Source organism: Haliotis rufescens, unplaced genomic scaffold (genome assembly GCF_023055435.1).
Source record: "Haliotis rufescens isolate VD_foot unplaced genomic scaffold, xgHalRufe1.0.p SCAF_29, whole genome shotgun sequence".
In the NCBI taxonomy this organism is placed as follows: domain Eukaryota; kingdom Metazoa; phylum Mollusca; class Gastropoda; order Lepetellida; family Haliotidae; genus Haliotis; species Haliotis rufescens.
In genome coordinates this window covers 2,755,743-2,779,983 of record NW_025963990.1, presented here as the reverse complement: position 1 = coordinate 2,779,983, position 24,241 = coordinate 2,755,743, and the positions used below count along the sequence as shown (strand labels likewise).

Below are 24,241 nucleotides of genomic sequence, written 5' to 3'. Positions count from 1 at the left end.
AGGATTTATGGCACCGCTTACAGATTTCATTTCAAACCTGTCTCCAATAAAAAGGTTGGACTTAAATTGGGCAACTTAGAAAAGTAATACATTTTGCTTCACTCCCAGTTGTATTGTAACATAGTATAGCCTTGCCCTAAAGCTCGTAAATTTGGCATCATAGTAGGGTACGCTTATGAATATTACTACGGATTGTCCTAGAATTTGATCGCTTAAGTCTTATTGGTGCAGTTCGCTCGTTACGCCGAAGACCTGTGTTCGATTCCCGACATGGGTACAATGTGTGAAGCCCATTTCTGGTGTCCCCCGCCATGATATTGCTGGAATATTGCTAAAAGCGGCGTAAAATCAAACTCCCTCACTCACTCACTCACTTATTGGTGCAGGTGCTTAATATGGTGATTACAATAACCTGAATGCTTTGTCCAAAAGTTTAAAAATTATGTTTCAGGTAGGGACAAAATGAGTCGAACAAAAAAAGCAGCCATGCCTCCTGGGAAACTGAACAGTTCGGGCAAGAGTTCTGTTCAGACTTGGGGACCGTTCTGCGGTATCCTGGCAACCGTTATGGGAATCTGTCTGCACATACAGTGGCCGGAACTGCTGCAGGAGAAACATACCGAGACACAAGTGAATCTGTCCACAAGTCCCTATGTGTTCGACTTTCAAGCAGCGTTTGCTACTCGAGACGAAAGCATGGAGAAGTATGATTTTAAATACAACGACGCTGGTATTGACCGGCGATCAGGTCTGAAGTTGGAGGAATTCTGGGATGTTTATGATGGAAAATGGTAGGTTGTTGACTCGTTTCATAAACAAATGTCCCCATGGGATTCTGGTAAGAATAGCATATGTTTGTCGTAAGAGGCGACTATGTTTGTCGTAAGAGGCGACTATGTTTGTCGTAAGAGGCGACTATGTTTGTCAGAAGAGTCGACTATGTTTGTCAGAAGAGGCGACTATGTTTGTCGTAAGAGGCGACTATGTTTGTCAGAAGAGGCGACTATGTTTGTCGTAAGAGGCGACTATGTTTGTCGTAAGAGGCGACTATGTTTGTCGTAAGATGCGACTATGTTTGTCATAAGAGGCGACTATGTTTGTCGTCATACACTGATGGCGTGGAGAGACAATTGGTCTTCAGCAACCCATGCTTGCCATAAAAGGCGACTATGCTTGTCGTAAGAGGCGACTAACGGGATCGGGTGGTTAGCCTCGCTGACTTGGTTGAAGCATGTCATTGATCCCAAGTGCATTGATCGATGCTCATGATATTAATCACTTGATTGTCTGGTCCAGACTCGATTATTTACAGACCGCCATCATTTAGCTGGAATATTGAGTGCGGCGTAAAACAACAAACCAACCAACCAAACCCTCGCTGGAACTGGATCGTGTTTGGTTGATTGAAATAGCGTAGTTGTACATTGCAAGGCCGTTATGTATTTACAGGTGATGGATCCAAAAGATTTTTGTCAGTTTTTCAATGTTGAATTTCCAAAAACATCCAAAAGATTTTTTCCATTTTTCAATGTTGAATTTCTCCCCAACTCGATCATAATCAATGGGACTGGCTGCCATGTTGTTGACATTGCCAACCCAACACTGAGGCTGGTTCGTAAATTCACATTCTGATTGGTCAATTAGACCTCGTAGCGTAGCCAATCAGATTGGCAAATTGAGATCAAGGGCGGGTAATTTGGGTTTGCGAGAACCACGGGAATGGATCCAGAGGCTGGTGCAGGTTTACCGCAATGTGACCCCGGAGATACGGAGAATGGAATCATGGTGCATGAAGCCTCACATCTTCTTGTTTTTTGTTTAGGCCTGTGCTTATTACTGACATCATACCCAAATGGGAAGCCTGCAATTGGACCAAAGAGTTCTTTGTCAACCATTACGGTGAAGAAAGAGTCGTCATGAAAGCTGTCCATGTGAGTAAAGGGATGAACTGTTTAAATCCTTGTAAGCTAGCTGAAGGCTGTGGACAGATACCTTCACGAGTGGCCATGACATTTGGCTGTGCACAGACCCATCTCTCAGGATGATCAGACAATCTCCGTAGTGGCACGCGGTCCCGTACATAGCACACAGGTCACAAATCAGATGAAGTTAAGCAACATTGGTCGCGGAGAGTCCTTGGATGGGTGACCCTGTTTCGGTAGCTTGGCTCCTGAGAGTTTCTTGGCAGGCAGCTTGGGTTGTATACTGCCCAGGGAGCTGAGAATGATTGCTGAGTATACACTGATCCAGTGACCAGAGTAATAATAGCGCTTTGAGCATGCTCCTGTGTGGAATATATGTGCAATCTATATAGCCTAAATGGCCAATAACAAAACCCTATATTCCCCAAGATCATGTTTCTATGTTTGTGTAATTCACCTAAGTGGAGGGGCGGCTGGGTAGCCCAGTGGTTAAAGCATTCACTCATCACGCCGAAGACCGGGGTTCGATTCCCGACATGGGTACAATGAGTGAAGCCCATTTCTGGTGTCCCCCTGCTGTGATATTGATGGAATATTGCTAAAAGCGGCATTAAACCATCCTCAGTCACTCCCTCACCTAAGTGGAGATATCTAAGACCTGCATCACTTCATGCTTTCCTCCCATATCAAGCTGACATGCTGAAATATCAGGGGTGGACACTGTGGGTCAAATCCAACTTGTCTGCAGCTCATTTCAAACTTGTGGTTTATGTAAAATTTAAAGATTTGGGAAGAGGACAACTGTTCCCTCTGGATTTTCCCTTGTCTAAGACTAAAGGACAAGCTGTGACATAGAATAATAGTCACTCCCTCATGCACTATGATATTGCGGGGCGGTTGGGTAGCCCAGTGGTTATAACATTTGCTTGACACACCAAAGACCTAGGTTCGATTCCCCACATGGGTACAATGTGTGAAGCCCATTTCTGGTTTCCCCTGCCGTGATATTGCTGGAATATTGCTAAAAGCGGCGTAAAACCATACACGCTCACTCACACTATTATATTGATGACTATTGCAATCATCTAAGGCGCCGCGATTCGCTGTGCAGAGTTGCGTCCCTTGGGCACGCCAGAAACCTATGATTCAGGGTTCGAATCCCGGTTTGCCCCGATTATGTTTCTAGGTTTGTCAGCACCATACCCGTGCTCGTGGGTTTCACCGAAGTGGTAAACGTCTGGGATCTGCATCACTTCGGGCTTTCCTCCCACAATAAGCTGACACGTCGTGATATAACTGTAATACTGTTAATAGGGGCGTTAAAACCAACTTACTCACTCACTCTGTTTATTATAATTTCTTTCCAGGGAAAACTTAACCAGGCTTCGAGTCTTGCACTGCCACTAAAGTTATTTCTACAGCACATTGAGGAGAGTTCACCGACCACCTGGACATACCTGGAGGACGAACTGTTCATCCCTCTCCGACCTCAGCTCTACAAACAAGTGCAGACAAGTGTGAGAAAGCAGTTTTTAATAATAATAAAAAATGTATTTACTCACCACCAAACACAATGCGAACCATGTACAGTCAAGTCCCGTTAATCCGACATTGATGGTTGCATATGATTATGTCAGATTAACGAGTATGTCGGATAAACAAAGTTAAGTAGTATCAACATTTGTGATCAAATCGGATAAATACATGATAGATAACGATTCAAACACGTAATAAAAAAAATATATAATAAATATTCATATTGTTATGCTACATTTGTTTTCTAATCATGCAACCGCTAAAGTTTAACACAAAACAACTGTTACGGACTGTATGACTTATTCAAAATACTTTAAAAAGCATAGTCTAGAATGGAAGTCGCAACTTTGAAACTGGTATCGCAAAGCTTAAGAAAGCTGCTTTCTAAGTGGCTAACGTTGACTTCCTGTTAGTCATTTCATTGGTAGGTCATTGTTCGCGAAAGGTTGTTCAGACATGACCTGGGAATGACGTGTAATGGGAAGTCCTCGCCGATAGCGAGAACTTGGATAAAAATTTTAATGAAATGGAGGTAATCTTAACATGTAATTAATCCTGTTTTCTTTATTTAAAGCATTAATTGTTTATTGTTAAGCAAGTTTATCTCTGCAGCCGTTGTAATATACAGCTACCAGAAGAATCGTCTTGCATCAAAACGCGGGCAGATGACCACAGAGTACGCTGATCACTGTGTCGGATTAACGAGACTGATTAATGAGTGATTTTGGTAATTCGTTGCAAATTAGGTGTGTCAGAGTCGGAGTGCAAGACTGTCGGATTAACAGGTCTAAATAGCACTGATTTAATCAGTTCCCGACTGGCGGATTAACGAGTGTCGGATTAACGAGACTGTATATATGTTAAGAAGAGATGTTTCCAATGTGTACCACTTAATGACAAAACTAACAATCAGTCAAGTGTTACCACATACCTTCTTTAAGAAGCCTTTAGAAGTTGGAGTACAAAGTAAAGATATATCACATATCTCATCCTTACCGAGGGTTACCACAGTGTCTTTATTCTTATCACGATATGCTTCACGTGATAATCCTGCACGAGACAAATTGTGCATCTCGAGTCATGGATCTATGACATCACATATGTGATGCGTTCATGAGTGTCCATTCAAGCTACTTAACAGTATGTTCATTTGTGCATCGAACCAGTGTAATATCTCTTGAATATGAGTAAGTCATCATTTTTTAACCAAGATGTATGGTATTCACGTTTCTTTTGGTGGTGAGTATATTTACTTTATACTTTCACCAAGCAGGTCCAGGGATGGCCCAGTCATCTAATGTGCCAGAAAATATCTGTAGACAGTAGGGCTGGGATGCGTCCTAATTTACGACCCGGGTACTCGACCCCCTATTACTGACACTATCCGGGAACCTACTGTAGGGCTCAGGGGCGGTCAGGTAGCCTAGTGGTTAAAGCGTTCGCTCATCACGCAGAATACCCGGGTTCGATTCCCAACATGGGTACAATGTGTGAAGCCCATTTCTGGTGTCCCCCGCCGTGATATTGCTGGAATATTGCTAAAAGCGCTGAAAAACCATACTCACTCACTCACTACTGTAGGGCTCAAGAGTTAGGAACATAATGTAATATCCCTGAATTTCCTACTTTCTCATATCTCTGCTATTACCAGAACAAGGGAGCCATACAAGGCTTCATAGAGACTGCTTTCAGGAGACTTTCAGTCTGGTATTGAGTGAGTGAGTGAGTGAGTGGGTGGGTGGGTGGGAGGACGAGTGAGTGAGTGGTCGGGGTGGGTGGGTGGGTGAGTGAGTGAGTGAGTGAGTATGGTTTTAAGCTGCTTTTACCAATATCACAGCGGGGGACACCAGAAATGGGCTTCACACATAGTACCCATATCGGGAATCGAACCCGGGTCTTCGGCGTGACGAGTGAACACTTTAACCACTAGGCTACCCGACCGCCCCTACTCCAGGTATGAACATTGTGCAACCCCACCATTGCCCAACTTTGAGGTGATGCAAAAAACAGACGGCTGCAAGGCAATGACACATGCTGCGAAAATTCTCATGGGAGAAACACCGACGTTTGGCACTTATTGGTCGGAGAACTCTTTGGTTAAAAAAGCAACTATTATGTTCATGAGTAATACGCATGGTGTATACAAACCTGTGAAGTACTGACGATGAAATCCCACAACAGTTTGTTTCATGTAAGGATCAATAGGACTCGTAGATATTTTTGCAGTTTTATTCAAATTTGTTTTGCAGACGTACACAACCGAGAACTTTTTCAACCTATTTCCTCAAGAAATCCGTCCCTGGGACTGTATGCTGTTGTGGGGAACAGCCTACTCTCGCTCCTCCCTCCATATCGACCCCTACAACTGGACGGGCACCAACGCAGTCATCAAAGGCAAGAAGAGGTGGAAGGTAGGATGTCATCACGATATCGAAGTGTCGGTAAATTTATGAATAGTGATACAAAATTATGCATTCAATGCCACAGAAACGTTTACATTTATTGAAATTCTGATAGTCAAGATGGACCGTGAGAAGGGAGATAATTCAAATTTTAACATTTAATTGGTTCTCAGAGGGCATATGTATATCCAGAGTGCTGGGCATAGCTGTATATCAGATTCATAAAAGATATCGTCCTTTGTATAAGTCTTGAAGCTCATTAAAATCAGATCGTAGTTCTCACTTCCGCCAAACAAAGATCTGAGGACATCCCATTACGGGTCACGTCAGACTGACCTTTCGCGACCTTTGAGTAACCAATGGAATGACTAACAAAAAGCAACAATAGTCAATCAGAAGGCAGCTTAATCGAGCTTTACGGCACGAGTTTCAAACTGGTGACTACACTTTGAAACATATATTGACATATACTCGATTAAAAAAATAAAAACTGAATAAAAGAGCATTCTGGAATGGCTAATAGATGGTCTAGATTGTGTGAATACAGACATAAAGCCCATAACTATCGTTCTGAATACCCTGTGTGGTTTTTTTTTCGAGATTACACAATCAAAAATCACATTCCAACTGTCACTTTCATGATCTGATAAGCGATTCTCTGATTGGTCAGATGAAAAGGTCGTTCTGACATGACCCGCAATGGGATGTCCTCAGAATTTTGTTTAGCTGTAGCAAACATTATTGAGTTTGGTGATGAGATATGGCCAAGAATCATGGTATTGTAAGCATGGATTTAGTGTTTCAAACAAGTCCTGGTAGCAAACACTTGAATACTGTCACACCATCAGCCAGTAGAGCTCTAGATGAGTTCCTGCATCTACCCTGGAGGTTTCTGAGCCATTTGCTGTGTCAAGATGTATACTTGAAATAACCAACCACTTCAAAAGTTTTAAGATTTTAGGACAATGACAGACTCTATGTCACTCTTTACTTTTTGGGCAGTGGGGTGCCTAGTGGTTGAAGCATTTGCTCATCACGCCAAAGACCCAGGTTCGATACCCCGAAGACCAAGATTCAATTCCCAATATGGGTACAATGTGTGAAGCCCATTTCTGATTTCTGGTGGTCCCCGCCCCCCTTCATATTGCTGGAATATTGCTAAAAGCGGTATAAAACAATACTCACTCATGACTAGGCAGGTTTGATTGATGACATCAGAGGTAAAATACTACGCATGAATGCCGAGTTCTAGACGTAATTATTAACTTAATGCCATGTGTCAGACTGAGACATTGTCTTTGTGTAATTAAGGTACGCATTAACTGCAAAATTCATTAAGAAAACGTACAACTTAATGCATAACAACTTTTGATATTTTTAGAGGGACAGTCATCTAAGGCACCACAATTTGCTGTGCAGAGTTGCGTCCCTTGGGCACACCAGAAACCTATTGTTGTGGGTTTGAATCCCGATTCGCCCCGATTATGTTTCTAGGTATGTCAGCATCATACCCGTGCTTGTGGGTTTCACCGAAGTGGTAAACATCTGAGACCTGCATCGCTTCAGGCTTTCCTCCCACATTAAGCTGACACGCCGGGATATAACTGGAATACTGTAAAAAGCGGATTTAAACACAACTCACTCTGATATTTTGCATGTAGCGATGTTTCGATGTGGAATCATATACCGTCATCAAGCTGGAGTTGATCTTCATCAACCTACATTGAAACGTCACTATATACAATAAACCAGAAGTTGTTATCCGTGAAGTTGTATGTTTTCTTACTCACCAACTTCTAGAATGCCATTCAAACATTTAAATTCATATACAGTAAATTACGTTTATAACAAACACGCTTATAATGAACTGACCGCTATAACAAACTTATTTTTAGTCCCGGCCATTTGTTGTATACATGCTCATGGGCGGATGCAGAGGGGGGGTAATTCGAATTCGAAAAAAATCTTTATTTCTGTATAAATTACCACCAAAGACAATAAATAGATCTTAATTGTGCACCCCCCCTTTTCAAAAAAGCTGTATCCGCCCATGATGCTGTATATATGCTTATAACGAACTATGGTTATTATGAACTAAAATTAGTGGTTCCTTTGAGTTCGTTAAAACCGTAGTTTACTGTACATCGTAAAAGTTGATTGAAGACAAACAGTGTGGTTCTTAATGACTTAAATTGAGCTTGCCAGGGCTTCAAACTGATTTGAAACTCAAGCCCCAGTGACATGTATGGAAATCTCTACACAGCAAATGACTTTGAAGCATGAGGGATATATAAGATGATGTGGAGCATATGTACACACAATGCCATTTAGAAAGCAGTCAGATGTAACACGTTATATTTGGGATAACACTTTCTTAGTAAGGTACAGATTCTCGTACTTTTGGGGGTTGAGTCCCGTCTGGGATTCGAGCACACACTGCCAGAGTGAGGCACCTAATTGCCAGCACACAAAGTGAGCTAACCCACTCAGCCACCGAGGCTTCCAAAAAAATGAAAGTCTGACAACTGGTAGTCTAGATCACGTATTTTGTGTACCCCTCTGACTCATAATAGAGTAATAGAATAATTACTTTACTCAGAAAGTTTTATCCAAAATATTACATTTGTTACATGTGGCGTATACATTCTCCGGTTTGGTTTAAGATGGTGTTTCAGTCTTAAATGTTTGAATGTTTCCCATCTTCCTGAGGCAAGGGACTTTTATAGTCAGTTGACACCCTTGCCTCAGGAAGATGGTCCTGTACCAAGGAATCCTTTGTGCATGAGGTGAAATGGGGTTTAACATCGCGTTCAAGATTTGTGGTTGCATGTGTGTGTGTGTGTGTGGCTGCTTGTACTAGCCCGAACTTGTTTTAGCCCCTTAATGCAGAGTGTCAGGCAGGGAAACAACAAGTACCATCTTTTACGTCTTTCGGTACAACACAGCCACTCACCGGACAGATCATTTACCCACTAGACTACGGCTGCGGTCCTTTGTGAATGAATAATTGAGAACCTTGATTGGTACTTGGAAATACGAGGGAATACTTTTAGGTTAAAGGACTGCCTTTATTGGAACAAGAACTGTTTAAACAAGAACTCATTTAGTCAGTGGAGAAAATAAATCATTTAAGCAGGGATTGAAATGTGTGTATGTAATTTGAATTGTTTTCTTAAATACATTTAATGGTTTTCAATGTTTATTGTTTTCTTGAAAGATGGAGACCTGTGAAGATCTGGGGTAGAATAGGTCTTCAGCAACCATTGCCGTAAAAGGCGACTAAGCTTGTCCTAAGAGGTGACTAACAGGATCGGGTGGTCAGACTCGCTGAATTGGTTGATGCATGTCATTGTATCCCAATTGCTTAGATCGATGCTCATGATGTCCATCACTGGATTGTCTAGTCACATAGCTGGAATATTGTTGAGTGCGGCGTTAAACAACAAACCAAAACAAAAATTGAAAGATGGAAATGACTAGGTAGGATGGTGGTTAAAGTGTTCGCTTGTGACGCCTAAGACCCAGGTTTGGTTCCCTGCTTGGTGTCTTCAGGAAATGCCAGAAACTTACGATTGTGGGTTCAAATCTCAGATTTGTCCTGATAATGTTTCTAGGTTTGTCAGCACCACGCCATGATTGTGGGTTTCACCAATGTCTGTGATATAACTGGAATACTGATCATGGCAGTGTTAAACCCATCTGGCTCATTGTGACTCACTGCAGCGTTAGAAACTGGCACTAGTCCTGTAGTCCTTGCCAAACTGCCCAATAGTTAAAGCATCATAAGGACTAGCAGAAATTTGCTTTTTTAAGGGTTTTGCTATATGTTATCATTTGTTAAGGACCAGTGGACTAAAAAGCTTAGTTTCTGCCGCTGACTCTATGGTATTAATGGAAACTGGTCTTATTTTTTTTTTTCAAGCTGTTTCCTCCCGGGCAGGACCATCTTTTGTCGGTAAAATCCAACAAAATGTGCGGGTTTCCGCTAGAGTGTAGGAAATACAATAGGTACTGTGACCGTGGTGTTGTGCATCGTGTTGTGCATCGTGTTGTGCATCGTGTTGTGGGTAGCTGTGAGCACGACTGTGCAGCATGACTTGTATATTTTGCTGTCAAGTATCACAACACATACATGTCTATTGTCCTTTTTATTATAGGAGTGTTTTGGGTGTGAAAAAGCAGGATGTTTGGTGTCATTGTCTGTGAACATTTGATGATTCTATGTTCAAGAATTGACTGATATTTTCGCATTTATTTAAGTATACCGTATTCGACGTAAAAAGCGCCTAGGGTGCTCTCAAAATTAGAAATAGGGGGCTCTTATTAGAATATAAATTTGGTGAGATTAAAAAAGAGGTTGAAAGATTGTAAATTTTGTGGTTTATGCTGACAGCCTGAAATGATATAAAAGAAGAATGTGTGTATTATACACGATAGATATATTTTCGAGAATTGAATTGCCCATAATTAAGAGTGCATATAACAAACGAGTGCGTATTATACACGAATAAATAAGTCTTGTGTACATTGATCAGTCGGAACGGGTGCTAACTGGGATTGTTCACTAGCCAATATATTAGCAAATATCGCCGTGGGCGCTTATAAGAACAGGGCGCTTATTACGTCGAATACGGTAAGTGTAGAAACCTATGTTCACTCATTTTGGAGTCGTTTATCACACACTGCAGGGTGCAGCCCTCATGGTTTATCTTCCCTGCATTGTTTTATTGTACGATAAACAATGACCATGAGTGGTTTATTTCTTATATGAGATATCAACATTTCGAACAGCCCTTTTTGAGGGTGTCAATAAATTGTACAAGCTTTTAAAATATTATCCCATATTTAAATAATGTTGACTCCCTAAATACAATCCGACCACAGCACTATTGGACAATTCCATTTTATGTACAGGGGGTTAAGTTTGGTATTCTCATTATTTGAACGTCAGTGATCTGTATCTTTTTTCCCAATACCAATTGCCATATCTATCCCAATTTTGGATGCAATTGTTCGAGCATTGCATTCATCTGCGTTGTCCAGCCACATCCACAGGTAACAACTCACTCTAGACACTTCCCTTGTAAAAATAATGTCGTCCAGTTTACGACATCATCAAATTGCAAGCACATGTTTGAATCTCCAGATATGACTTCATAATAGAATCATGTTTTATCATGAAATAAACCACACTTTATTCTTTATTGTTCTTTGCGATTTATCACGTAGCTATCTTATATATCTCCATAAACACCAAAATATATTGAAGTCATATTCTATATAGATAAATAAGTCCACAATAATAACTTCACGGATTGTTTATTTAATCAGTAATGAAAAAAACCGTGAACCACTTGCAAGGAAGTGACAGTCAAGTGTTTGAAACTTAACTCGCAACCAGTTCTCATTTGGTTAAAGTACCCACTGGACTAGTTGGAAAGTGTTACCATGGGTACAGGAAGTTAGCTCTGATTTTCAATTGGAATTACTTGTCTGTGTCTGGCAAAAAAAGCATCCAGATGTCCAAATTGTGTTGTAAGTTTTGTCAAATTCAGTTGTAGTTTAGCAATGACTTCAGAGCAATATAATATTAAAGATTTCAGCAGTTGTGGATGTATGAAACAGCTATTAAGAAGATTTATTGATATAATAAATGGTTTGGTTATTGGTTTAAAAAATATCGATTGACTCAAGTGAATAAATATATGCTCAAAGAAAGTATTTTGCGTGTAAGGTAAAACATATGTTGAGGTGCTAAATCTCTGTCCCATGTGGCCCACATGGTTGACCTCATTTTTATATAAAAATATTATTTTAAATTTTAAATTTTTTTTTTTTAATCTGATAGGACAGGAATGTGTTGTGTTACATGTATATGTGTAGTGAGGACTTGACATGCAATGATTCGCTAATTTCTTGGTTTCTGTGAACGTACTCTGCACAAAATATTCCTGAGTAACAACTCACAATCCTGTTTACAAACTCAAACGTTGATAAAAAGAGATGTCTTTCTGTCTACTAGTGGGATGATACATGGACACATCGCGACTTTTTACTTCTTGATAAGACCCGTGAAGATCTGTGGTAGAATAGGTCTTCGCCAACCCATGCTTGCCGTAAAAGGCGACTATGCTTGTCGTAAGAGGCGACTAATGGGATCGGGTGGTCAGGCTTGCTGACTTGGTTGATGCATGTCATCGATCCCAATTGCGTGGATCGATGCTCATGACATCAATCACTGGATTGTCTGGTCCAGATTATTTACAGACCGCCATCATATAGCTGGAATATTGCTGAGTGCGGCATTAAACAACAAACAAACAAACAAACTAAAACTTCTTGATACAAGTGTCTATCACAATCACACACTTAGTAAAAAGTATTGATTCTCACCCTAAATGTATTCTTTAATAAATGTTACACCAAACATTAAATACTAGTGAAAATGAGTTGTGAAAACATACATATTTTCATCCATGACACTTCCAACTGTAAATCATCAGTGTGCAGGTATCTGGCCATCCTGTCTATGAAAAAGATGGCTTACGCACCACAGATAAGAGCACATGCAACTATCGTGATACGTATCGGATCGCACTTTCTGTGTATCGTCCCAGCCCTAGTTTACAACACTTGTGTTTGGTTCCAAGGATAAGCTGATAAACATATGGTTTAAAGACCACAGATAAGAGCACATACAAGTATCATGATAAGTGTCGGATTGTGAACAAGGTATCGTGAACAAGGTATCGTGAACAAGGTATCGTGAACAAGGTATCGTGAACAAGGTATCGTGACACGTATCAGATCGCACAGTTGGTGTCTCGTCCCGGCCCTACATCCGTTAGGACCCTTTGGTCAAGAAACCAGAGCCCCATTCCACGAAGAAATCGTAGCGCTACAACAGTCGTAAGTATTTGTTAAGTCATGGGAGTTACGATCACCTTAGCACTGAGATGGCTTTGTGGAATGGGGCCCTGGCCCCTGGATGATTGCTGTTTCAAGGGACATCACTCAGTGTCCATGGTTCAGTAATCCAGAAACTGAAGTACAATGTCACAGGGTCAACTGGGGTCGACTGGGGTCGACTGGGGTCAATTGGGGTCTACTGGGATTCACTGTATCCCCCTGAGATGGTCCCTTGTTGAACCAGTCCTGAGCTCCTTTCCTCAATGCGATCTTAGCGCTAAGATGATCGTAAGTCCTATACTTTAACAAAGGTTTACGATCATCGTAGTGCTAAGATCGCTTTGAGGAACGCGGCTCTGGTTAATGTTCAGTTATCTGAAGCTCACACTATTGACCATTGGTTTTCTTGTCCAAACTCTGAAATCAGAAAACTGAGTCTGACGCATACAGGTTACCATCATATAGCATTATATTATCAGAATTCTGAAGGTCAGTAGGGGCCGTCAGGTAGCCTAGTGGTAAAAGTGTTCGCTCGTCACGACGAAGACCCGGGTTCGATTCCCGACATGGTTACAATGTGTGAAGCCCATTTCTGGTGTCCCCCTGCCGTGATATTGCTGGAATATTGCTAAAAGCGGAGTAAAACCATACTCACTCACTCACTCACTCACTGATGGTCAGCACAATTCAATTATCGATTTGTTTTAACGTTGACTTTATGGTTGATATTTATGATTGTGAGTATATTGCTGAACTTTTTGTGCAGGGTATGTTTTAAATTGGTGTTAATGTATTGACCATATATTTCTGTATTTTCCTGCTGTACTTCTCTGGAAGGAATATCTGTTATGAACATGTTCTCTCTGTCTGCTTCTGGTGTTGTATGAGTGAGGAACCATCTGTTGTATGTTCTTGCTATTTGCTCCTTGGGATCTAGACTCTCTCTCTTGCTGTCCGTTTGCATGATACGATACTTGTTCCTAGTTTTTATCTATATGTGCAATCTAGATTATTTATGTTGTTTGATTGAGACTCTACAAGAGAAATGGTAAGTGCCAAGGCACTGTTGGTTCCTAATGAGAAAATATTACTCACCTGCCCAAACAGTGATAGAATATTAACTAACTACTAAAGTAATTTGTGTTTGCGCAAAGGTTACCATGAATAGGAGAAAATTCCGGGGTAGAATAGGTCTTCAGCAACCCATGCTTGCTGTAAAAGGTGACTTTGCTTGTCGTAAAAGGCGACTAACGGGATCGGGTGGTCAGGCTCGCTGACTTGGTTGATGCATGTCATCGATCCCAATGTGGTGGATCGATGCTCATGATATCAATCACTGGATTGTCTGGTCCAGACTCGATTATTTACAGACCGCCGTCATATAGCTGGAATATTGCTGAGTGTGCCGTTAAACAACAAACAAACAAACCAACTTTGGGCGAGTGATTAACATTTCAACCATAAGGACAACTAAAATACAAAAATAGGATTTCTTCCTTAATTCATACAAATAATATGCCAATTTATGAAAAAAAGTCACAAGAACTAAATTTTCCGTTAAGGAGGTGTCTGTTACGAACGTGTCATGTTTTTTAACCGAAATCTATTTTCATGTTGCATCAATCAAATCAAGACACTCATTTCGTAGTGTCAGAAGTTGTTTTTCAACTGAGTTTCAGAATCACGTGGTACTGTAGACGATTCATATCATATGTCTTTGGCATCCGATTCAGAAGATAAAGACAACACTTGTTGAAATTTGGGAAAGTCAGCCACATGTTTTGTTTTCATAGCTTGAGTTTGCTGACTGGCATAAAACAAGACACACATCAGGGATGGTGCTTCCTCTATTAATCAAATAAACTGGGAAAAAACTCATGGAGCAAAAAACTAGTACTGACATTTTGAAGCACTGGTCAAGCCAGGGCTGTTTGTTTTTTTGTATTTTGATTGTGTTGTTTTCGGGGCTATTGTACAGAACCCTGCTGCATCCAGTGAATCGAGACACCGCCTGGATGTGTTTAGTTGCACTGAATATGAAGCATTTCTGGAAATAGCTTTTCTTGTTGTCCATACATTGTGTTTTCATCTGTCTGTCCCTAAATGCACATCTTTGCATTTTCTCGCCTTAAAATTTTAATTTGCGTGAGGTTTTGCTAACTTAGGCCACACCAATGTAGATTACTCTCATGCATCAATATGACAGAAGGAAGATGGGAAAATGAAATAAATACCATTCTAAATACTGGTAAATAAATTTGATTTGAGGTACTTTTGCAAGAAAGTAACATTAAAAATTTGAACAAAAAATGTTATAGATTGGCAAATTTCAATATTTTTCTTTTTCACTCTTGATCCATCCAGGATAAGCCTGTTGGTGAAATTATTAATAAATTGGCTTGGCCTTGATCTTAGATATTATAAAACTATGAATTAGGTTGTGAAATTACCTGGTAATTTTTTTTACGCTCAGAATAGGGAGTTTATGGCATTAATTATTATTTCACATGAGCCAATTTCAGCAATTTGCTGAAGATTCTCAGTGCATTACTGTTATATCTATTCTATCTTAAATACAACATTACTACCTCGGTGCCAATTTACTTAATTTATTGATTTAAACATGGATGCAACATGTCAACCTTATTACTGGTGTCCCCTGCCATGATCTTAGCATTGCCAAAAGTGGCAGAAAAGCCAACTCCTTCACACACTATATACAGACATTTTATTCAGGCGACGCAAAGCCGAAATGGGGTTCCACGTCGCGTTCATGATTATTGCACATATACAGCAATGTGCATTTTATTCAGTTTACCATAGGCAAGAGGTTTTCCATAATGTATGTAAAAACAGCATTCAATTTAGGCAGCATTTTAGTGTTCAAGTAAGTTTCTGACACTCCTAGAAACAATTTTGTCATAATCTCTTTTCAGAGAGTATTTTAGGTATCAGAATTAAGACACGTGAACTCCACATTACACCTTTATTGAGCTCTCGAAATAGACTGTGTAGGAAGCAAATCATTGCTGTGAGGAGCTTGGGGAGTTATAAGTGCTCATGAAAAATCATTTGTTTGCTACATCATGATGGGTTTGAGGTTACATTAAACATGGTGTGCAGCTTCATACAGGATCTTTCACCTAAATACGACTTATATTTGTGACCGATTTCAAATACCTTACAATTATTGTAACCAGATTTTGAGGACCTACCTTTCATGTTAAAATGATTCAGATATGGATAGTGATTTATTTTTGTGGCAGGACAAAGTTGTGTGTGATCAGTTGATTTGAACCACTTCTCTGATTGTGGTCTGTGTCAATGTTTCAGCCCGATTGACACATTTGACAGTGAGGACTACAACAAGTATCCCCTGTACAAGAGGGCGCACTACATAGAGTTTGATCAGAATCCCGGCGAGTTCCTGGTCATCCCGGCAGGCTGGTTCCACCAGGTAGGTCACACTTCGGGTTCATGTAGAAGTTTGTTTTGTTTGTTTGTTGTTGAACGCCAAACACAATAATATTCCAGCTATGTGGCGGCGGTGTGCAAATAATTCGGTGAAGGCCAGAATTTAAGAATTTCTATTGTAACTGTTATATTTGTACCCTTTCTCTCCCCCTCCCTCCCTCAATCGAAGGACCCTCCGTCCGTCCATCCATCAATCAGTCCGTCCGTCCGTCCTTCATTTTGTTCATCCATCCGTCCATCCATCCATCAATCTTTCCATCCATCCATTCATCCATCAATCTGTCCATCCATCAGTCCATCCATCCATCCATAAATCTTTCCATCCATCCATCCCTCTGTATTGCAGGCCTACAATGTAGAGGAGACCATCGCTGTGTCTGGTCAGTTCATGAACAGGAACAACTACCTGGTGATTCTGGAGGAGATCCTCAAGGCGGAGAACCTGAAGCGTTCCCGTCTGCCAGCCCACTTCCACACCCTGCTGCCCCCCGACCAGGTCAGTGGGAGTTATACGGAGAATCTCACCCGAGTGTCTTTTGATATCAAATTTATCAACATGAGTTGATAAAAGTGGAAAAACTCTGTGGCTTGTCGAGCTGTTTTTTTCCACTTTTATCAACAAGTGTTGATATATATTTGATGTCAAAAGACACAAGGGCGAGATTTTATTTATCATCCAACATCATTCTTCAAACTTTTTCAGTTTGTAGACAGTAATAAGCAGTGTCTTAAGTGTAAAAAGTACTGCTAACAGCTTCAGTAGCAGAGCCATTAGTGATGTCATTTGATTGTGACGTCATGGTAACCAATGACATCACAATGGTCTGCAAAGCATTGTGAAGCAATTTCATTGCAGCGATACCGACAATGTTGATATCGCTTGATCCCGCCCAAGCGATATATCTCATGTGCCTCCTGTTTTGGATGATAAACAGTGTTATTTCCTCTGTTTAAGTACTTATCTCCCTTTGTATATTATCACTCCCCTTGTTGTCTCCTTGTACAAACTGATAAAAAAATTAATAATCTCTGGATGTATAGTTACCATGCAGTGATGAATAGGAAATTTGAGTTCACCTGAAAACATATTTGTATTCCATTCTATGCCCATTTAGTGCTTCTCAGTCTGTAGGTCGGGAATTGAAGACGTACACCAGGTGGAGACGAACTGTTCAACTTTTAAAAGTAAACTGTAACTGAATCCAAACAGAAAAATCACCTGTCTTACCTGGACTAGCAACACTTTACGTCCCATCAATGTTTACAAAAAACAATAATGTTGAATACTTTTTTCTTTTTTTTTAGTTTAACGCCACACGGAGCAATATTCCAGTTTTATGACAGCGTTCTGTACATAATCGAGTCTGGACCAGACAATCTAACTATTGAGCATGCACTGGTGTGGTGTGGAAATATGCACATAAATATAAATGGATGATGATGATGATGATGATGATGATGATGATGATGATGATGATGATGAAGACACCAAAACACAAAATGCCATATCGTGCTGCAATATGTATAGTCTGGAAGGTAATTTAAGGTACTGACATTTACTACAATATCTGAAAAACTATCGGACCTACTCCAGTCAAAGTTGGTATGAGATTATTAAACAGTCTTACATAACTGGATATTACACAGTTGAACAAATCAACTCAACTCGAAAGGGTGCACGGGAATCACGCACGCACGATTACGGTGTCAACGTGCGTGATTCCCGTGCACCCTTTTGTGTTGAGTTGATTGGTTCAACTGTGTCATATGGCCCTGTGACGCAGGGGTAGCATTATGTAGATGGCTGTTTCAGTGCATGCTCGTTCCACCCGTGACGAACAGGTCTGGTTGTTGATGAAATATAGTGATAGCTAAATAGACAGATTTTTTATTCATGCACCGATTGTCTTTAAATGTAATATCCAGTTATGTATGACTGTTTAATAATCTCATACCAACTTTGACTGGAGTAGGTTCGATAGTTTTTCAGATATTGTAGTAAACGTCGGTACCTTAAATTACCTTCCAGACTATACAACACAGTTAAATTTGGTTTATTCCACTGTTTATATGGTAAATAGTACTACATACATGTGATGCACTACAAATTATAAAGATGTATTCATTTATCACAGTATGGAATGCTCAGTCATGACATGTGACTATTATTTCACACTGATGACCTTTATTTTTAATGATGTATTTTTAAGCCGAATGAACACCCATACTGTCCCCAGTTTTGAGAAAAGGTTTGTAAATAAACTGCTAAAAAAAGTCCATATTTAATTTTGATGCAATTATCGTCTGTCTGCCGTAGGTTAAAGTGTTCATGTCACTGCTGCCCCAGAAGCTCTTGACTCATGGGAAGGAGGTCACATCCAAGATCATCAAGCAAGTCGAGAATGTCGACAAGAAGGAGTAGACACTAGGGGGCGCTGTTATACCTGTGGACACATGCCTCATTCATTCTGTTTTTTTATGTTCCATATTTGGACATATCTTTGTTTGCGTCTTGCAACATTTGAATGTCACTGTATGTATTTGTGTTCTTGAGGGTTTTTTTGTCTGCGTGTTCTAACACTGCAGTTTGTGTCTGTGTGACAAACCGATATTCGTGACCGACCATGAGACAAAGGGCCATATGGGTGAAAAATCACGTTTTGACTTTTCATTATATTTTAGAACTACGGCATCTTTGGAACACAAAAATACAATTCACAAGCTTCAATTTATATTTATTACAGAGACACATGACATCACACATATCAATCTTCACTGAAGTAAGTTGACGTCAAACGTCTTTATGACATCATAGCATACCGTATTCGACGTAATAAGCGCCCCGCTCTAATAAGCGCCCCGCTCTAATAAGCGCCCACGGCGATATTTGCTAATATATTGGCTAGTGAACAATCTCAAATAGCACCCCTTCCGATTGATCAATGTACACAAGACTTATTTATTCGTGTATAAAACTCACTCGTGTGTTATATGTACCCTTAATTATGGGCATTTAAGTCCTGGAAAAATATATCTGTTGTATATAAACATTTCAAGCTGTCAGCATAAACCACGAAATCTACGATCTTTTAACTCTGATTTTTTTCACCAAAATAATATTCTTATAAGAGCCCCCTATTTCTAATTTTGAGAGCGCCCTGGGCGCTTATTACGTCAAATACGGTAATTGTATTCTCGCATCCCTTTTCTCCTGATTGGTCACATTTAGAGAATCTCACACGTGTCTTTTGATATCAAATAGACATAAGTCATAAAAGTTGAAAGTCCGAGGGTGAGATTCTAATCACCATCTCAAATCATGCCAAAGTTTGTGGACAGTGATAACCTTATCATGAGTGTAAAAGAGTGAAAAGTACAGCTCACGAGCTTCAGTGGCAGAGAGATTAATGATGTCATTTGATAATGATGTCATGTTAACCGATGACATCACAATGGCCTGCTCAGTATTGTGATGCAATTTCATTGTACTGATATCTCCTGGGAGATATTATGATCTCACCAAAGCAATATCTCAGGTAGAAGCCTGTTTGAAGTATTGTTTTGTTAAACTCAATTGGATTATGCTGTGGATCACGTAGATGTCTGCCTATATTTATGCACGACTTTGAAATTCTAAAAAAAGGTTTAAACGGCAAGCAATAAATATAATACTAAACTCGCCCCCGTGTAATAACAAGTTTATGCAACTCGTGAATAGCTCGTCAGATACCAGAACTGTTCACTTGTTTCTTAAAATTGGTATTACACGGGAGCGAGTTTATTATTTTATATGTCTCTGGTAACCCGTTAATTTTTCACTTGACATGCTGCTTTGTCACAATACTGCACCTGAGCAAAGCCAGGATCTGCTAGTCTGGGTTTGAATTTTTTACTTGGCAATAGAAGGTTTGGAGGTACCAGTGAATTAATCTGACATTCCAAGGTTTACATGTGTTGAAATCTGTGTGATTTAATTGTGTTTTCATTGTGTGTTTTTAGTCACTTGTTATTGTTAATTGGAAATCAAAAACATCTTGTTTATGATAATCGTTCCCTAGGAATAGAGGTCTGCAAAAATATTGATTCATCAATAAGCAATATTTTTATATTGATTGACTTAGTGGCTGACCGATTGATATTTGTGGGCAGATGGAAAACTGGAAAGAGATAATTTGTCCTTGTATGCCTAATGGTGTGGGAGTTATCATCATTTTTAAGAACCGTTTGTAGAACGGAGCCCCGGGCACTGTTCCACAAAGTGATATTAGCACTAAGAGGATCATATCTCCCATACGTTAACACAGACATACAACAGTCACAGTGCTAAGATTGCTTTGTGGAACAATACCACAAAGTGATCTTAGTGCTAAGAGGATCATATCTCCCATACTTTAACACAGACATACAATAGTCATAGTGCTAAGATTGCTTTGTGGAACCATTCTACAAAGTGATCTTAGTGCTAAGCTGATCGTAACTCCCACACTTCAATATAGACCTACGATCATTGTAGCGCTGATCGCTTTGTGGAATGGGCCTCCGAGCATTAGTAAAATTGAATTGTTTCTTTGGAGGGGTAGCCAACTGGTTAAAGCGTTTGGTCGTCATGCCGACGACCAGATTCGATTCCCCACACGGGTACAATGAAGCCCATTTCTGGTGTCCCCCGCCGTGATATTGCTGGAATATTGCTAAAAGCGGCGTAAAACCATACTCACTCACTCACCCATCCATGGGGGTCAGGGTTAAAGGGGTAATACCAAAGACTCAGGTTCTGTTCCAAGCAAAGTTTCAGTGTGATGCCAATTCTTGGCAGTATACTCTGGGGCGATCAGGTAGCCTTGTGGTTAAAGCGTTCGCTCGTCACGCCGAAGTCCCGGGTTCGATTCCCGACATGGGTACGATGTGTGAAGCCCATTTCTGGTGTCCCCTGCCATGATATTGCTGGAATATTGCTAAAAGCGGCGTAAAACTCACCGCAATATAATCCAACAGTACAAACCTCACAATATCCATTTTTACTAATATTATACAAGGGTAAGAACTCACAGTCTTCAGCTGGAACTGTTAAAGAGCAATATTGATTTGTTCATCAAATGCAGCTCTTGCATACGATGGCATCTGTTGTTAGATGTGATTGTCAAGTATGTAATTACTTGTTAGTCGTTAAATTGTAGTTTTAGTTGTTATTGGTGTTACCTTGCCCTGATTTGATATGTACATTTCACAGACCTGAATATCACATGCCGTATTACCAGTGATCTGAGGGGTTGTGGGTCGCTGCTCAGTTGTGTCCCTTTGGTGTGCCAGGAACTGCTGATCATTGGCTTAAAGCCAAAGTGGCCCCAATGGGGATTTTTAGTATGTCAGCAGAATACTCGTGTTCTTGGTTTCGTAACTTTTGGTTACCTATGTCAATTCGTGTTTTCCTAGCTATGAAACCAGTGAAATTATGTGATGATCTGTTGCAGAACTTCTCAGTGTGACGTTGACAATACTCGTTTGTATACCTGGCACAATTGATGTACAACGAATAATAGACTCACTGTCAGTATGCAAATCCGTCTGTGTAAATGTTATAAGGGCGTGTCTGCACAAAGTGCATGAATTGAACCCTGTTCAATGAGTTGTGTCCCTTAGCGCATACAGGATCTATATCATGGCTTCGAATCCAAGAATCGCCCTGTTGATGTTTCGAGGTTTGTCACCAAAGTGGATGTAAAACGAATTCAGGAATACCATGAAAGGAAGTGTTTTGTACCACACTGTCCAAATAGAAGGTCAAGGTCATATCAAAGCTTTTTACCCTAATAACGCAATAAACAAAATATATTTATACCAGTGTTCAAAATTGACATCGGCCCATAGGCCCGAGTTTGTTCTCAGGCTGATAGTTTTATATTTCAGCAGGCCCTTACAGCCTGCAGTGTATTAAAGTAATTATTCATAAGCATTTTTTAAGTAATGTAATAAACATAACTCTCATATTTATAAACGGTAGGATTAGACCTTTGAAATGGTGTATGATATGTAGTTGCAAAGATGTTTTACAGGCTGATAATTTCCTGATAAATGTAGGCTTCATCTATCACCACTGCGTCTGTGGGAACTCGGTGTGATAGCAGTAACTGGTTGACTGGTTGTGTTTTGCAGTTTATATTGCCAGAGCATGTCTCTGTTTCATCACAGGGCCTAAGGTTTCTTAAATGTGCTGGCCTTTACGGTTCTCAGTTTACTCTGCTGAGTTTCAGACACTGAAGTTGAACTTTAGAAACTTGATGTTTATCACTGATCAAGTTGATGTAACAATCTGCAAAAACTGCATCCGCATCTGTACCTTCTTCATATGAAGATGGGGTCACGGGTGGCTCAGTCACCAAAGGCGCCGCGATTCGCTGTGCAGAGTTGCGTCCCTTGGGCACGCCAGAAACCTATGATTGTGGGTTCAAATCCCAGTTCGCCCCGATTATGTTTCTAGGTTTGTCAGCACCATACCCGTGCTCCTGGGTTTCACCGAAGTGGTAAACGTCTGAGACCTGCATCACTTCGGGCTTTCCTCCCAAATTAAGCTGACGGCCGTGATATAACTGGAATACTGTTAAAAGCAACGTTAAACCCAACTAACTCACTCAAATGAAGATATTATCAGGAATCTAAGGGAGCCAACTCTTTTTCACCAGCTGATATGAATCGTTCATAACAGCAGTTATCACCTGCATGTGCCTTCATATTTTCAATACTGTTCAACTGAACAGTCCTACAGTCTGTGTATGATGGATAATGGCCGTTCTACATATTTTGTTGGTTTCACAAAATAAACATTTAGCCGTGAGAGCAATTTGAATTCATGAATTTTCATTATTGTAGTTGTAGATCTTGTCTGTTTGTATCTGGATGAAAACCAGTATAAACTTGATCAAATATTTTCTTTATTGCCCTTGTGGTTACAGCATTTCTCAGCAATAAAAATAGATTTTGAAATAACTGTTCACAGGCGGATCAAGAGAGGGGTCCTGAAAACCGAATGTCGTGTGTTGTAGACAGTTAAATTGACTGAGAGAGGATTTTGATATTTTAGACCCCTCTCTTCTGAAAATGCTGGATCCACCCTTGGTTTTAAGTAGTGATGATTTTCTTATGCAAGTGATTATGCAAATGTCAGTTTGAATTTTTGAATATCAATACGTGTTTGATTTGTTTAGAAGTTTTAATTTATTGAGTTATTTAATAGTATTTGTAATATCAAATCTTACATCTTATTTGTGTAGGCTTTTTCTATGAAAATCATCCTGAGACCGATGAGTTCAAGAGAATATGTAGCTATGTTATGTAATTTAATCTGTCTTGATGACAACTTTTCTGTAAAATCTTTAATGTATCCCTTTGATTTTCAGAGATTTCTAATAAACTGTTAATAATTATGTTGTGTTTTGCCGTCTCATTGTTGAATTATTATGAAATGATGGACAAACCTCTAACCAGATCTGAGGTCTGTGGTCTTGTTGTCTGAGACACTGCAACTTGCTGTGCAGAGTTGTGTCCCTTAGCTGACAGGATCCTCCTGGGTTCAGATGCACTGATTATGATCCTTGGTTTGGCAGCACCATATCCGTGCTCCTTGCTTTCATCATGGACGTACATCTCCGACCAACATTACTTTGAACTTCCCTAGGTGAGGTGAAATGGGGTTTAACGTCGCGTCTAAGATTATTGCATTTATATAGCGATGTGCATGTACGTGTGTGTGTTTGTGTGGCTGCTTGTACTAGTCCGGACTGATGCCGATTTATAGTGCTAGTTCACTGAGATACCATGCCTCAGTTTAACATGAATACCCCACTCAGACACAGTATACTGACCAGTCCTTGTTTTAGCCCCTTAATGCCGAGCGCCAGACAGGGTAACAACAAGTACCATCTTTTAACATCTTTTGGTATGACGCGGCCGGGGATCGAACCACGGACCTTCCGCTCTCCGGGCGGACGCTCTACCTCTAGA

The 24,241-nt window shown here is 40.2% G+C and overlaps 1 protein-coding gene across 1 annotated transcript in view; it reads left to right on the top strand.

Annotated features, from left to right (window-relative positions):
• The window catches only part of LOC124137726 (F-box protein At1g78280-like), a 33,947-nt gene extending 14,933 nt beyond the window's left edge, over nt 1–19,014 (top strand). Inside the window, exons 2-9 of the mRNA XM_046504160.2 lie at nt 452–791; nt 1,823–1,931; nt 3,290–3,439; nt 5,708–5,869; nt 9,783–9,868; nt 16,103–16,226; nt 16,590–16,739; nt 18,561–19,014. Coding sequence (XP_046360116.1) covers nt 463–791; nt 1,823–1,931; nt 3,290–3,439; nt 5,708–5,869; nt 9,783–9,868; nt 16,103–16,226; nt 16,590–16,739; nt 18,561–18,665 — 1,215 coding nt within the window. The 5' untranslated portion in view covers nt 452–462 and the 3' untranslated portion in view covers nt 18,666–19,014. The remainder of the gene's footprint in view (nt 1–451; nt 792–1,822; nt 1,932–3,289; nt 3,440–5,707; nt 5,870–9,782; nt 9,869–16,102; nt 16,227–16,589; nt 16,740–18,560) is intronic.
• The last annotated feature ends 5,227 nt before the right edge of the window (nt 19,015–24,241 follow it).